Source organism: Phodopus roborovskii, unplaced genomic scaffold (assembly GCF_943737965.1).
Source record: "Phodopus roborovskii unplaced genomic scaffold, PHOROB, whole genome shotgun sequence".
In the NCBI taxonomy this organism is placed as follows: domain Eukaryota; kingdom Metazoa; phylum Chordata; class Mammalia; order Rodentia; family Cricetidae; genus Phodopus; species Phodopus roborovskii.
Window position 1 is genome coordinate 19,061,139 of NW_026126485.1, and position 14,524 is coordinate 19,075,662.

A 14,524-nucleotide genomic window follows, 5' to 3' on the forward strand; every position below is an offset into this window, starting at 1 on the left:
AGAGAGATCTTAACTCAGGAATAGGCATATGGGGAAACTTAAGAGTACTTATAGCTTATAGGTAGTTCATTTGATCTGCAAGAGGTAGATTCAATTCAGTTCCCTAAAGCTTAAAAGAATTTTCTAAGTTTATAAGAGATAAAATTTTTAGATATGTTAGCATTACCATTGTTTGTGTGTTTTTTTTATTTGTTTGTTTGTTTGTTTGGTTTTGTGTGGGGTTTTTTTTTTTTTTTTTTTTTTTTGGTTGGGTTTTTTTTTTTTTAAAAAAGGGTGTCTTTGTAGTTCTGGCTGTCCTAGAAATCACTCTATAGAACAGACTAGGCAGAACCCATAAAGGTCCCTTTGCTTCTGCCTCCTAAGTGCTGGGGCACCCCTTTAAAAATTGCTGCTGTGAAAGGTACAGTTAATCAATATCATCAGATATCTGAGAAGGATAAATTACAGCTGGAAATATAATCCGATGACAGAGACTTACTTATTACCTAGAGGGTTGCCCTAGGCTTTCGTGATCTTGGTGGCTTTGTTGGGGGCAGCTACATATAGAACAGCATTTAGTCTTCAGCTGCCACACAGAACAGCATTGACCTTCTGCTGCCAGGCCCTGGTCTGAGATTTTCTGTGGAGAAGGAACTTGGGAAAACTGACCTTACTATGATGAGGCAGAGTAGGGCAGTCAACCCTACAGTATCCATAGTTTAAGTAGAACCCTGGCAACTGTTTTGTTTTTTTTTTTTTTTTTTTTACCCCCGGTGGATAGTGTTACCACCCAGGTCTAGCTGTATGAACCAGAGAGTTTATTGGGGTCACTTACAGAAACATAGTTGACTTAAAGACAGCTGCATCACCAAAAAGCCCACATTAGCATAGGTGATAACTCGTGAGAGTTGTATTTATTCTTGGAATTCCCTACACCATTTTCAGGCAGCTCTATGGAAAAGGCTCTTCCTCAACAACTCTTTACTACATGTATAACGTTGTAGAAGAGTCTACTGAATATAACTTTGTGAGCTTCCTTAGTCTTGTGAGACTTCCTGAGCCTTGTGAGCACTTTTCCTTGCTTAAAGAGGGAGAGTTTCCTAGGAAAGAACTACAGATAACCACACACCTTCCCCTGCCTCCTCTTTACTAGTGTTCTCTGAGCCTTGGATCTAGTGGTATAGATAGCTATTTTCCTCCGCTTACAGCAGAGCATGGGAGCACTTTGCCACAAAAAGCCACTTATTCTCTGAAACTTGACCAGTTTTAATAATCATCACTTACTACAATAAAAAAAAAGTGTCTCTCCGTAACCCAAACTGACAGCAGCAGCAGCATCTGTAGGCATAGACTACAAATGTTCAGAGGGCAGTATGACAGAATATCACTTCTGTTTATTGAAATAATGGCAGTGGACTATCCACTGGGGCTGTGACTTCACCAAATACATATTTTTTTTTTTTTTTTTTTTGGTCCTGGCTTGCAGTACCTCATGGGGTCCTATCCTGCAAAGAAGGGCTTAAATCTGATCAGATAGCAATGGGTTGCACCCAAACAGTTGTATTGTGGTTGTGCCAGTCTGCACATCTTAACTAGTATGGTGGTACTGTGGCATGTGGGGTCTACAGCTGAACAGGAACATTGGTGACAATCCTTCCTCAGCAACCGTATAGCTCTCTCAGGTAGTTCACAAAACAGCCACCAATAGTGAGAAGGGTTCCAGTCATCCCCAGCTTTATTTCTCTGTCCTGAAACCACAGTATGCAGTGTCTTCAACAGAAAGGTCTAACAATTTCTGGCATGCAACCAAGAGCAGTAACAATGGCCTTTGTGGTCTGTGTGACCTCTGGGAACTCTCTGACTAACAACTCACAGGGAGGAAGCCCTCCCTTGGCACTGAGGGTCTCCTGCAAGTTTATGGCCCCTGACAATACATTTCCCACCACACAGGAGACTTTTGTTCAGACCCTTTACCTGCTGCTTTCTGCTCTCCCAGATGCTTTCTCAGATGTGTAGGACACTCCGGGCTAGCATCATATAATGAGACCCTCCAGTGTCACACGCAAGCTCCCATTGTTCGTGCAATTCAGAAGCTGTGAGGACACTAACAGGAAACATTAGTGAGAGCCACCACAGCGTACACCAACTCACTCTCTCCTTCAGCCTACCCAACTATTAAAGGAGCTGAGTGAATAGTCTCTACTCTCAAGTATACTTTCTTGCATAGGAGCTGTGTACCTAGCATTCTCTGAAGAGACAGCCACACTGCACACTGCTCTAGCAGTCACACCTTCCTCCCTGCAGAGAACTGTTGCTCAGGGTGTATTTCACAAGCACTGAATTTGGCTTCTTTATTTTTCCTTTCCTTTACTCTCAAACCATGCCTTCAGGTGACCCAGCCAGGCCCTTTTGTCTGCCTCGCCTTTCTCTAATCTCAATTGCTTTGGTACTTTGCAAACCTAATTTACATGCCACTATGAGTCCTTAAGATATAGATACAGATTTCAGAGCCTCTCCTACCTCATAAAGATCAGTAAAACCCCAAAGCCCCACAACAGCCTGAAGGTCCTGGGTAGATCAACCTTTTTCTTAACTCTCCTGTGAACAGTCATGTCTGGCCCACTGAACTACACATTGAGCAGTGCCCAAAACATACCCAGTCCACTCCATAATGCCCGTCTCTCTGTATTGTTCTCTAGTACCTGATGTCCATGGAGACTTCAATGGGTAATAGCCAAATTCCTCATGCTGTTTCAGGCCAGTCCCTCAAGGGACTATGCAGCCTTTGTAGTCCTGTCGCCCGGCTCATCTGCCTCCACAGCACGAGACAGCCCCATCCTCTCCTGCATCCCACAGCTTCCCTCACACACAAGGAAAAGCAAAGGAAAGAAAGAATAGTTTAGCTGGCCATGGTGGCAGACATGTCAACCCAATACTCAAAAGGCAGAGCCAGAGGATCACTGTTTTGAAGCCAGCACTGGCTACAGAGTAAGATCCCTTCCCAAAAGGAGAGACAGATGCTAGGAATGTAGCTCAGGTGGTAGAGTCCTTACTTAGAGTCCTGGAAGCCCTGGGCTCTGATCCCGAGCATCATAGAAAAGTCAGCTTGATTACATAGGCAGCTTGGAACCAGGCTAGGCTAAGTGAGGGGGAGAGAGAGGTGTGGGGAGAGAGAAAATAAAGGAGGACCTGTAAGGCCCTAAGGCAGGCACTGGTCTATGTCATTCACAATCAGATGTGCCTCAAGCCCAGCCTCTCTGAGCTGGTTCTCCTCATCCACAAACTGGTGCTGTAGTTAATGGCTTGCCAGGGAGATTCCGGGAGAGAAGCAAGCCAGCAGTGTGGTGACTCCCCAAGTCACCATAGGCAACAGACTGTCAGTTCTTGTGAGGAGCCCTTAAGGACTACAGGGAGCCCAGCTGGGACCAGCAGAACAAGGGATCTGGGCAGCTGCTTGAGGCAGTTGTGAGCAGCTGGCCTCCCTGCTGTTGGCCCTTCTCATGTGCTGGCATCTCCCACAGAGGGCCTGCATCGACTTTGCCATCAGTGCCAAGCCGCTGACCAGGCACATGCCCCAGAACAAGCAGAGCTTCCAGTATCGGATGTGGCAGTTCGTGGTGTCCCCGCCCTTTGAGTACACCATCATGGCCATGATTGCTCTCAACACCATCGTGCTAATGATGAAGGTGAGCCCCCACCACCCCCCTAACAGAAGACCCTTGCACAGCATCCCAGCCAGACCACACTGCCTCCCAGAAACCTTAAACCAAGCCTGGGGCTGGCTCTACAGTTGTCGGGTGTTACCCTTACCTGCACACACCATGGTCCCCCAGTCTCTGATCTTTGGGAAGCCACATGCCTGGCTCCCTAGCGATCAGCGGGGCCTCATGGAGAGGAGTGGACACCCTCCTTGAATGTGTGCTGGTGGATGGAACATGGAAGTAGGTTGGAGATGGGGGCTTCTGGAGTTTCAAGGCTCTCAGGCCCTCACTGGGGGATTCTAGGCAGGGGCACTACCTTTGAGCCACACCCCCAGCCCTCACTGAGAGATCCTAGGCCATCACTACCACTAAGGCCACATTCACATTCCTCTCGCTTTAAAATTACTTGTAGTATTTAACTAGTAGAGCACTAGAGGTTACAAAAAGCAGTAATGGTGCCAACCAGGAGGCTCAGGCAACACAGCAGCACATGTCTGTCCTCCCAGCTGTCAGAGGCTGACAGAAGGACACAAATACAAGACCAATCAGGACAACTCAGTAAAGGCCAGTCTCAGAAATATAAAGAGCTGGCAAGATGGCTCAGTAATAAAGGCACTTGCACCAAGCCTGGTGACCTGAGTTCAAGTCCCAGGACCCACTGAGTGGAAGGAGAGCACCAACTCCTGCAAGTTGCCCTCTGACCTCCACACGTATGCACGTGTTCATACATACATAATTACCAACATGTAATTAAGATTTTAAATTATTTCTCTTTATTTTATGTACATTGGTGTTCTGCCTGCATGCATGTCTCTGTCAGGGTGTCAGGGTGTTAGATCCCCTGGAACTGGAATTACAGACAGTCGTGACGTGAGCTGCCGTATGAGTGCTGGAAATTGAACCTAGGTCCTTTGGAAGAACAGCCAGTGCACCTAACCATCTCTCCAGCCCCTTTAAATTTTTAAAAATAAATAAAAATAACATAAAGATTGAGGAAGGATGTGGCTAAGTGGTAGAGTACTCACTTGGCATACATTAGGCTCTAGATTCCATTACTAGCACCAAGCAATAAATAAAAAACGAGGAGGGCTCTAGAGATGCCTCAGTGTTCCTAAGTGCCCTTCCAGAGCACCTGAGTTTGGTTCCCAGTACCTGTGCGGGGTGGCTCACAACTGCCTGTAACTCCAGCTCTAAAAGACCTGTAAGCTTTCTGGCCCCGACAGGCATTCACACAAATGATACACACACACACATAATCATATATGCATGTAAACACATGCATATACAAACACAAAAGTAAATACAAAAACCTTTTTAATTGATGAGAAAGCTTGGCTACATCATTGAGATGCTTTACAATAAATAAATAAGTACTCAGTGTATGAGCAGATAAAACTTGCCACACATGAAGTCTGGCGCTGTGGCTCATGGCTTATGTGTGTAATTGCAGCACTTAGGAGGCCGTGCTGAGATCATTACCATGATTCTGAGGCCAGCCTGTGCTAGAGTGAGACCCTGCCTTAGGGCCCAGGGCTTTGCCCTCTCTGGGCCCTCAGGTCGGACCTGCAGCCTGGCTCCTAACCAGGCCACTAACTCCTCTGCCTGTCCTCCTCCATCTAGTTCTACGGAGCCTCTGTGGCCTATGAAAATGCCCTTCGAGTGTTCAACATTGTCTTCACCTCCCTCTTCTCTCTCGAGTGTGTGCTGAAAGTCATGGCTTTTGGGATTTTGGTACGTGAGGCCTGAGGGTTGTGGGAGGACGTAGGGCTCGGGTTGTGTGGGAAGGTGTGTGCTCTGGGTCCCAAGACCTGGTCCCCAGTAAAGGTCCATACCCGGCCTGCACAGCTTTGTGCTGACCTAGAAATAAATACCAGGGAGGCCCAGTCCAGATTTACCAGGGGCTAGTGATGCATGTATTCAGCTGCCTCCAGATGCCCTGGGTCAGGGGTACTGGTGTCAGGAAGCCAGGACCACAGAGGACAAGTCTCTAGTAGTCACACTGGCCAGGCCTGGGAGAGTACACCTGTCCCCCAGTACTTGCAAGGCTGAGGCAGGAGGCTAGCCTGGAGTAGAGTAAGACAGAAAGGAAGGGAAGGAGGTAGGGAAGAAAGGAAAGAGAAAACAGTTTTGTCTGTAACCCAGCACAGGGCAGATCTCACAACAGTGTACAGACACCAGAGAGGGGTTTCTCAGGGACCGGCCACTGTCATTTTACTTGCATCTTGATTTTTTTAGTTAATTTTATTAATATGTATTGGTATTTTGCCTGCATGTATGTTTGTATGGCACATGTGTGCTTGGTGCCCTTGGAAGTCAGAAGAGGTCAGCAAATCTCCTGAGTAGAATTAGACAGTTGTGAGCTGCCATGTGGTTACTGGAATTGAACCCAGCTCCTCTAAAAGGGCAGCAAGCACTCCCAAAGGCTGAGCTGTCTCTATCCCCTGACTCTTCATCCTGAGACAGAGTTTCACTAAGTTACCCAAGATGAAAGCCGAGAGACGGCTCAAGCAATAAAGTGCTCCCCTCACAAGCATGAATTCAGACTGCAGAACCCACATTTTAAAAAGCTGGCTATGGTGGCATGCACTTGTGATCCTGGTACTGGGGAAGCAGAGGGTGAAGGGCCCAGAGGCTCCCTGGCATGGCAGTCTAAACTAATTGATACACTCCAGACCAGTCAGAGACCTTGTCGTAAAGGTGACAGACAGCATTCCTGAGTTTGTCTCTGGCCTACCCGAATACACATCTATACGTGTGCACCCACAGGAACATGCACACATACACATGAATTTTAAAAAAGGAAGGCCGAGACTGGCCTTGCCGGCTTTGAACTTGCGTCCCCATAGGTCAGCCTCCCAAGTGCTGAGATGACAGGCTTGTGCTGTCAGGCATGGATGGATATGCCATGTATTCTGAAATTGTCTCTTTTATCCAAATGCATTTCTTTTTTTAAAGTGTTTCATGCCCTACTAATTTAATTTTGTCTATACAGGTGGCATAGTCTCGATCTAAGGCACTTAGATCCCCAAGGGAATCAATGACTAGGGAGAGGGCCTGTGAAATTAGATGGGAACATCACACCCCTATGTTCCACCAGCCACTAACTGAACTGGAGTGCTTGCTTCCATCTCGATGTGTTAGTTTCCCATTGCTGTGACAAAACACCTGAGACATCTAACTTACTAAACTGGAAGGTTTATCTTTGGTTCAAAGTGTCAGAGGCTTCAGCCCACAGCATCTGAGCCCCATTGCCTCTGGGCCTGTGGGAGGCCACTTGACATGGGGAGCACATGATAGAGCAGGATACCCACTTCATGACAGCAGGAAGCCAAGAGCAAGGGAAAAGAGCCGGCTTGCCCCCAGGGCCTGCTTCCCTCCCATGAGATTCTAGCACGTCCAATCACATAGCTTCTACCCTATAGGTCTCTGGCACAGCCCCTACCAAATGCATGCTGTACTTCTGTTTCTGTTTTTAAGATTTTTCGAGACAGAGTTTCCCTGTGTAGCTTTGTAAATTAGGCTGGCCTCAAACTCACAGAGATTGGCCTCCCACGTGCTGGGACTAAGGTGTGTTCCAGTACTGCCCTACTACATGCTATATTTTTAATAGCATGCTTTTATACAGAAATAGTATGTGTTTTTATTTATTTATTTTTACTTGTTTTATTAACTTATTTTTACATTCCAATCCCAGTTCCCCCTCCCTCCTCTCCTCCTGCTCTCCCCACTCTCCCCTCCCATCTGCCGCTTTGAGAGGGTAAGGCCTCCCCTAGGAAGTCTACTAAGTTTGACCCATCATCTTGTTGAGGCAGGACTGAGGCAAGTACCCAACCCCCCACACTCCTGTGTCTAGGCTGAGCAAAGTATCTCTTAGTACATGTTTTTCAACCAGGCCTGATAGCATGCTCCTGTAACCTCAGTACTGAAGGCTGAAGCAGGAGGATTACAAGTTCAAGACCAGCCTGGTTCACATAGTGAGCTTCAGGCCAGCCATGCTAAAAAAAGGAAAGAAAAGAAAAACTCATCATTTTTTCTGGGGCTCTAGAGGGCCCACAGTTAGCTTGTGTTGATTGTTTCACAATGCTGATGGCTTTGAGATGCACACTGAGAATCCCAGCCCTTGAAAGGCTGAAGTGGAGTTAAGGCTAGCCTAGATACATGAGACCCTGCCCCCCCACCAAAAACAGAGAACTTATCATGCACAGCTGCTAAGGTGCTGCTCTGAAGGCAGAGGCAGGAGGATCTCTCTAAGTTTGGTCTACATAGTGAGCCACTGTCTCAAAAACAGCAGCAGCAGTGAGGTGGGGGAGGGGCGAGGGGAAGGAAGGGCTCTGAGCTTGCATCCCATCCCCGGCCCCCATCACCTGGACCATGCTTGCCTATGACCTCACTCCCTTTCACTAGGTTCCTTCTCTTACACTTGCACCACCTCCAGGTGGGCACCGCCTCCAGGTGGGCACCGCCTCCAGGTGGGCACCACAGGCTGATGGCCCAGCCTCCTGGCCTCGGGAGTCTCACCCAAACTGTAGCTTGCAGTTGTTGTGTTAAGGGACTTCTTAAAGGTGCATTGAGATCAACTGAACTGCCTACACATTGTCACCTGGTTCAGTCCTCTTGGAGGGCTGGCTCCCTGCAGCCTCAGCCAGCCTTGGGGACAGTCCTCACCTTGCCTTACCGGCGTGTTTGAGGGCTTTAGCACCAGAAAAACCTGGACTCAAAGTCTACCCCCTTCCATCCACTGGGTGTGTCGCCTGATTGTAATTAGAAGGGGTCCCTCCTTCCTTCAGCAGAGTTCCAGGTAGTGTCAAAGGAAATAATGCATATCAGGGCTGCCCTTCTTGGGATCACCTCCCAAATCAATTATTTGCACTCATTCCTTGTCTCAGGCTATTCATCCAGGGGTACGCATGAAGTCTGCCGGGGAATAAGCACTCTATAAATACTAGAAAGGGTTAAATAAAGCCTCTGGGGACTATAGAGTGCTCAGTCAGTGAGCTATTGTCACATAAGCATAAATTCAGATAGCAGCAGCCATGAAATGACCTGTGGTGGTGCACATCTGTAACCCCAGCACTGGGGAGGACCCCTGGGGTTCACTAGCCAGATAGCCTATTGAGAGCTCCAAACCAGTGAGAGACCCTGTCTCAAAAGACACCCTTGATTGACCTCTGGCCTCTGACATCCACAGGAGTGGCCCAAATTCACATGTGTGCATGTGTGTATGTGTGCACATGTACACACACGCATGTAGCAGCAGCACATGGGCAAATGTCTTAAAGTTGAATGTGTCCCAGGCCCACCTCCACAAGTCCCACGTGATTGGCTAACAACAAAACTTAGTAGCCCAGGCTGGTCTCAAACTCTCAGTTACCTGCCTCCGCCTTCGGAGTGCTGGGGTTCACAGGCGGCAGCGGCATTCCAGCCCAGCCTGGTCTTGTGGGTTTTATTTTATTTTGTTTTGGTCTTTTTTGAGACAAGGTCTCACTTGTGTAGCCCTGACTGGATCGGAACTAATCTCTGCCTCCGGAGTGCTGGGATTAAAGGCATGCACTATCACACCTGGCTTCAAATATAAATATATATGTATTTTAAAAGATGTATTTATTATGTATACAGTGTTCTGGGAGATGGTTGTGAGCCACCATGTGGTTGCTGGGAATTGGACTCAGGACCTCTGGAAGAGCCACCAGTGCTCTTAACCTCTGAGCCATCTCTCCAGGCCCCAAACTTATATTTTGTAGTAAGAATTCCTAGAAGGCCCTGTAAGGTACAGCCTGGGCAATGGGGCCCGGAGCTGTGTACTGTTAGGAACCTGCAGGCTCCAGAGCACAACCAGGAAATTCCATGTCTCTTGTGGGTTATGCTACACAGGAGAATCACGGAGAATGATTCTCGTGATCACAGGAGGGTGTCAGCTCCCAGCTTAACCCAATATGGGTTCAAGTCCCTTTCCAGCTGAGAGGAGACCAGCCAATCCCTCGTTGACTTCTGAGAAACCAGAGCTGGAGCATTGGCCTCCTGCAACTGAAAGGAGCTGCCTTCTTCTCAGCCAGTCTTCAGTGTGCCGGGGCCGAGGTGCCACACTCTTAGGGTGTCAATTCTTCAGGAGCCTTTTACAGGAAGCCTGAAATGCCTCCTGTTACATTCAGATGACAGAGCCTAAACTTAAGATCAGTGAGCAAGCAGGACAGTGGTGGCGCACGCCTTTAATCCCAGCACTCAAGAGGCAGGGGCATTCGAGGTCAGCCTGGTCTACAGAGCGAGTGCCAGGACAGCCAGGGCTACACAGAGAAACCCAGTCTCAAAAGGGAAAGATCCATGACTGAACACCTGGGAGTTCTCGTCATGAGTATTTGAGTATTCCTCAGAAGCTGAGTCTGGGTTGAGGATTGAATGCAAGGAGCCCACCTGGGAGGTGACTCCCAAAAGGGGGCAGGAGAGGAGTGTCAAGGGCAGGGATTCCAATGCTGCTAGTGAAGGGTGTCCAAAGGCAGTCAGAGCTCAGCTCGGGCGGGGGAGCGCCTGGGGCTCTGTTCTGCCTGAGGCCTCCAGGTGGCAGCAGAGAGCACAGTGAACTACAATGATCCCAGAGGAGAGGCCCTGACCCCAGGGAAAGTAAAGAAAGCCCGAGATTGTGTGTGAGGGGAAGGGTGGGCCCAAATGCCAGAAGTGCCAGTGGGACCTGAATTCCCTCCAGGCACGTGTTACCCCCCCCCCAGCACTCTCCAATTGAGCACCTACTATGTACCAAACTTCAAAGCCATGCTTCATGCACACTCGTGATCTGATGGCCCAGGGACTCCTGGCTCTGGAACCTTCCCAGTGAGGCAGAAGGGTTGCCTGAAGGCCAGAAGGAAGGCTGCTCACGTGGGATTTTGTGTTGGAGCAGGGGGCTCTCTGCAGATTTGAGGCTATGACAGTTACCAAAGACATGCTCTGGCCATAGAGATGGGACCTGAACTCATAGGCTGTCTCTCGACAGTAGCCATAAACCTACTGGGGCCCTGCACACAAACCCTGGGCTCCCCTGAGCCTGCTTTCCAATACTGACTGCACTTTGCTGCTGGCCACAGGCAGGGGAGCCTGTTCACATTACTGTGTCGTCACCCCTAGTGTCTTTGAGGAATTCCGTGACATCTGGGGATTTGAAGAACTTTCAAAAGCTGGGCCCAGCAGAGCAGAGGCAGGTTCCCGAATCCCCTCTGAGCACAGCTGTCAGGGGTCAGGGTTCAGGGGCAGAGGGCTCCCATGACATGGAGCCGTTCTTTCCACACATTTGTCATGCCCTAATATGCCCCCTCTGGCCTTGGGGAGAGAGCACAGAGCCCTCTGTTGGCATCTCTGTCTTGTGGGTCCCTATTCTAGAATTATTTCCGCGATGCCTGGAACATCTTCGACTTTGTGACTGTTCTGGGCAGCATCACAGACATCCTCGTCACCGAGTTTGGGGTAAGTCTCCTGCCAGCTTCTCTTTGGGTGACTTTGGGCTGGAGTAGTGGGGGAGGGGGTAGCAGGGAAGGGTGTCCAGAAGCAACAGTTCTTGGCCGTGGCAGGCTATGACCAGTGTTTGGATAGAAGCAGGATGGGAGGGCTTCAGATGCGCAGCTTGAGACAGGGAATGAGTGTGAAGGGTTTTCTGGGTAGTGATGGGTGCAAAGACACCCCTTAAGGTCTCAGAGAGGGGAGATGGGTGTGTCCAAAGCCAGGACGTAGGGCCAAGGCTGAGCAATGAGATTCCCTGACTGGTGAATTATGAATAGAGTGTGACTTAGAGTAAGTATTGCTGTTCACTACACTGAGAACTCATACATGTAAAGGCAAAAAGAGCTGAGCTCCTGCTCCACTGGCCCAAAAGGTTGTATTCTTCTGCCCCCTGCTGGCCATGATGGAGATAGCACTGTCAAGGCCCCAGGCATTCCAAATAGGGAAAGGGGGGCAGTCCCTGAGCTCTCTGGACACATTGTCCTTACCCCTTCTCAGTAAATCCAGGGCCCAGAGTTCCCCTCCCAGACCCTTTCCTAGGCCATGAGCCAGTGAGCCCAGGCTTGGGAACTTTCAGGAGACTAAGGGGACAGTAGGAGATCCTACCAGGGACCAGAAAACAAAAGCAAATCATCAATGCCCAGGTTCTCCCCACACCATGACAATCACAATGGAAATAATAATAACTGGACTGGGAGCGTGGCCCAGCAGCAGAGTGCTGGGTTGGCCTGACCTCAGGCTTATGACCCTGAGTTGGTTTCCTCACCCCAAAACAAAAACAAACAACATGTTGAGAATATTTTACCAAGCACCTCATATGAACTGGCTCCCATTGAGGGTCTGGGCTCAGTGCATAGGAGAATTGTCTCAGAGAATTGGACTGAAGGAACTGGACAGCAAGACAACTGTCCATGTGGGTGAGGCATCCAAGGATATCCACACGCCCAGCACCCAGCGAAACACCGTGCTGAATGGGAAGGGCTGGACACAGACCAGGGTGGCAGCCAGCAGAGCACAGTGAAGGAGGCCCTGCCTCCCCATCCTCTCCCACAATGTCCCTTGCTGACCCAGAAGAAATTGGGGGAGGAAATGTATCCCACATGGAATGAATGGATGGGCAGGAGTGAGCTGTCTCAGTCCAGACACCAGGAAACTGATACCCAGTACCAGGAGGCAAGGGCTCAGCCAAGGCCTGATTGATTTCTGCAAGGCTGACACTTCTAGGGCCTTCAGAAGGGAGGGTCAGGACAGCCTTGAAACAATGTTCCTTTGGGTTCTGAGGTTGGGAGGGACTGTCTGCTCCCCAGCAGGAAGGACTTGGTTGAAATTTCCAGTTGCCAATAAGATATCCATAGGTCTGTCCCGACCACTTACTCTACAGGTAGGATGATGACAGATAGAGGCCAATTCAGAGATATCTAGACCATTACAATAGCCAGACAGCCCTCCCAACCACCCAATTGGCTCTTGTCAGATCAATTTTAAGCAACAGGGACAATGGCACCACCTCATCAATTCCATACGTGACTCACACTCAGACCTTGGGCAGGCACATATTGAGCACCTGTGGTTTCCAGCAGAGTTGTAGGTGCTAGAGACAGAGCAACAAGAGCAAGACAAAACAGTAAGCACAGAATGCCTGAGCCAGAGTAGACAATAATAGTTAGCCATCAAGACGGCTCCATGGCTTAAGGTGCTTGACACCCAGCCTGGCCAACCACCTGTCTTTTGCTGTGAAGGAACACCATGACCAAGGCAACCTATAAAAGAGAACCACTTACTTGAGGGCTTATGGCTCCAGAAGGTAGTAGCGTCCATAACCTTGGTGACAAGGAGCATGGAGGCAGACAGGCTGGGGGCTGAAATATCTGAGAACTTATGTGAGGCACACACAGAGGGAGAGGGAGCAGGGTTACCTGGGAAAGACACGGGCTTTTGAGACCTCAGTGCTGGCACACCCCCACCCCACCAGTGACAACCTCCAACAAGGCCACCCCTCCTAGTCCTTCTCAAACAGTCCGCTAACCGAAGGCCAAGTATTTAAATGTATGAGCTTATGGGGAACATTACCTGAGTTCGATCCCTGGGACCCACACAGGCACACAAAATAAATAAATAAAATGCAATTTTAAAAACATTAAATGACGAGGGCTGGACGTGCAACATGGTAGAACCCCTGCCTACAATCCTATGGTGAGGGTTATGGGCGTGGCTCCACAGCAGAGCACGTGCCTGGACTCCACCCCACCCCCTGGTGAGGGTCTCTGTATATGGCTCAGCGGCAGAGCTCTGGTTTTGCTTGTGGGTTACCCTATAATCTAGCCACAGTTGTACACACAAAGTCAGCCCCCTGAAGTGCTTGGCACAAAACCTGCCACAAACTCCGGTCCCCAGTGGTTTATTATTATTACCATTGTTATTTGTATGCCGTCAAGCTGCCCTGAGACACCATGGTTTTGGGGAAGATGATGGGTAGGCATATGGCCTGTCCTCACCTGTACTAGAGGCTGGTAGCCCCTGTCTGGGACCCAGGTAAGGCCACTATCCTTGAGGCTAGAGCCAAACTGAACTAGAAGAGCAGGAAGGCAGGCAGTTCCCTGGGGGTGGCGAGGCTGAGACGTTAGCACAGCCCAGGGCTTTGAGGTCATGCCCAGACTTGGCTGGGGGCGGGTTTTCCCATGCGCAATGGATAATGACTGTGTTTCTTGTCTTGTCTCTTTCCATGCCTGCTGTTTAAACTGTATATTGGCGCAACGCCGTCTGAAAAACTCATCCAATCAAAATGCACTATGAAATCCATTTGTTCACCCATGACGTGGTCTGTGTGTCCATACACCAATGACTTACCTCCCAACCCACCGCCACCGCCACCGCCACCCCACTCCCTGCCCGGGAACCGAAACCCATTGGTTTTTTGGCACTGGTTATAAATCCACCTAAAATATTAAATTAAAAACAAAAACAAAACGCTGAATCGCCTCCCCAACTGCCCCCGCCCGCCCGCTCCCCCTCCATCTTCAACATCTGCATCTAGAATCCGGTTGGTGTTACCTCTTTCTGAAGTGTAAATGCCTTACATTAACTGTGACTGCACTGCATGCCTGCCCACCCCGCCTCTGTCCGTCTCCCACCCTCTCTTCCTCTCCTTTTCTAGAGCTCCCGCTGGTGGTTTTGGTGGGCTCTGGATCGGGGCTTCCGCTCCAAAGGGTTTGTGTCCTTGGCAAGAAAGGAATGTTCTCCCTCCTCTAGGACCCCGGGGCGTCACTAGCATCCCGTACACTCTGAACCATCCCAGAGCTGACTTAGTGGTGACACAGAGATGTGATCTCACTGTTCACAAGGTTAAGGCTAGCAGATTGCAG

At 49.4% G+C, this 14,524-nt stretch overlaps 1 protein-coding gene across 3 annotated transcripts in view; it reads left to right on the forward strand.

Moving 5' to 3' along the window:
* LOC127229890 (voltage-dependent P/Q-type calcium channel subunit alpha-1A) overlaps positions 1 to 14,524 on the forward strand; it is a 164,928-nt gene that overhangs the window by 114,163 nt on the left and 36,241 nt on the right. For all 3 annotated transcript variants that reach the window (XM_051194965.1, XM_051194964.1, XM_051194966.1), the window contains exons 28-30: positions 3,501 to 3,665; positions 5,301 to 5,411; positions 11,046 to 11,129. In XM_051194965.1, the coding sequence (XP_051050922.1) occupies positions 3,501 to 3,665; positions 5,301 to 5,411; positions 11,046 to 11,129 (360 nt within the window). The remainder of the gene's footprint in view (positions 1 to 3,500; positions 3,666 to 5,300; positions 5,412 to 11,045; positions 11,130 to 14,524) is intronic.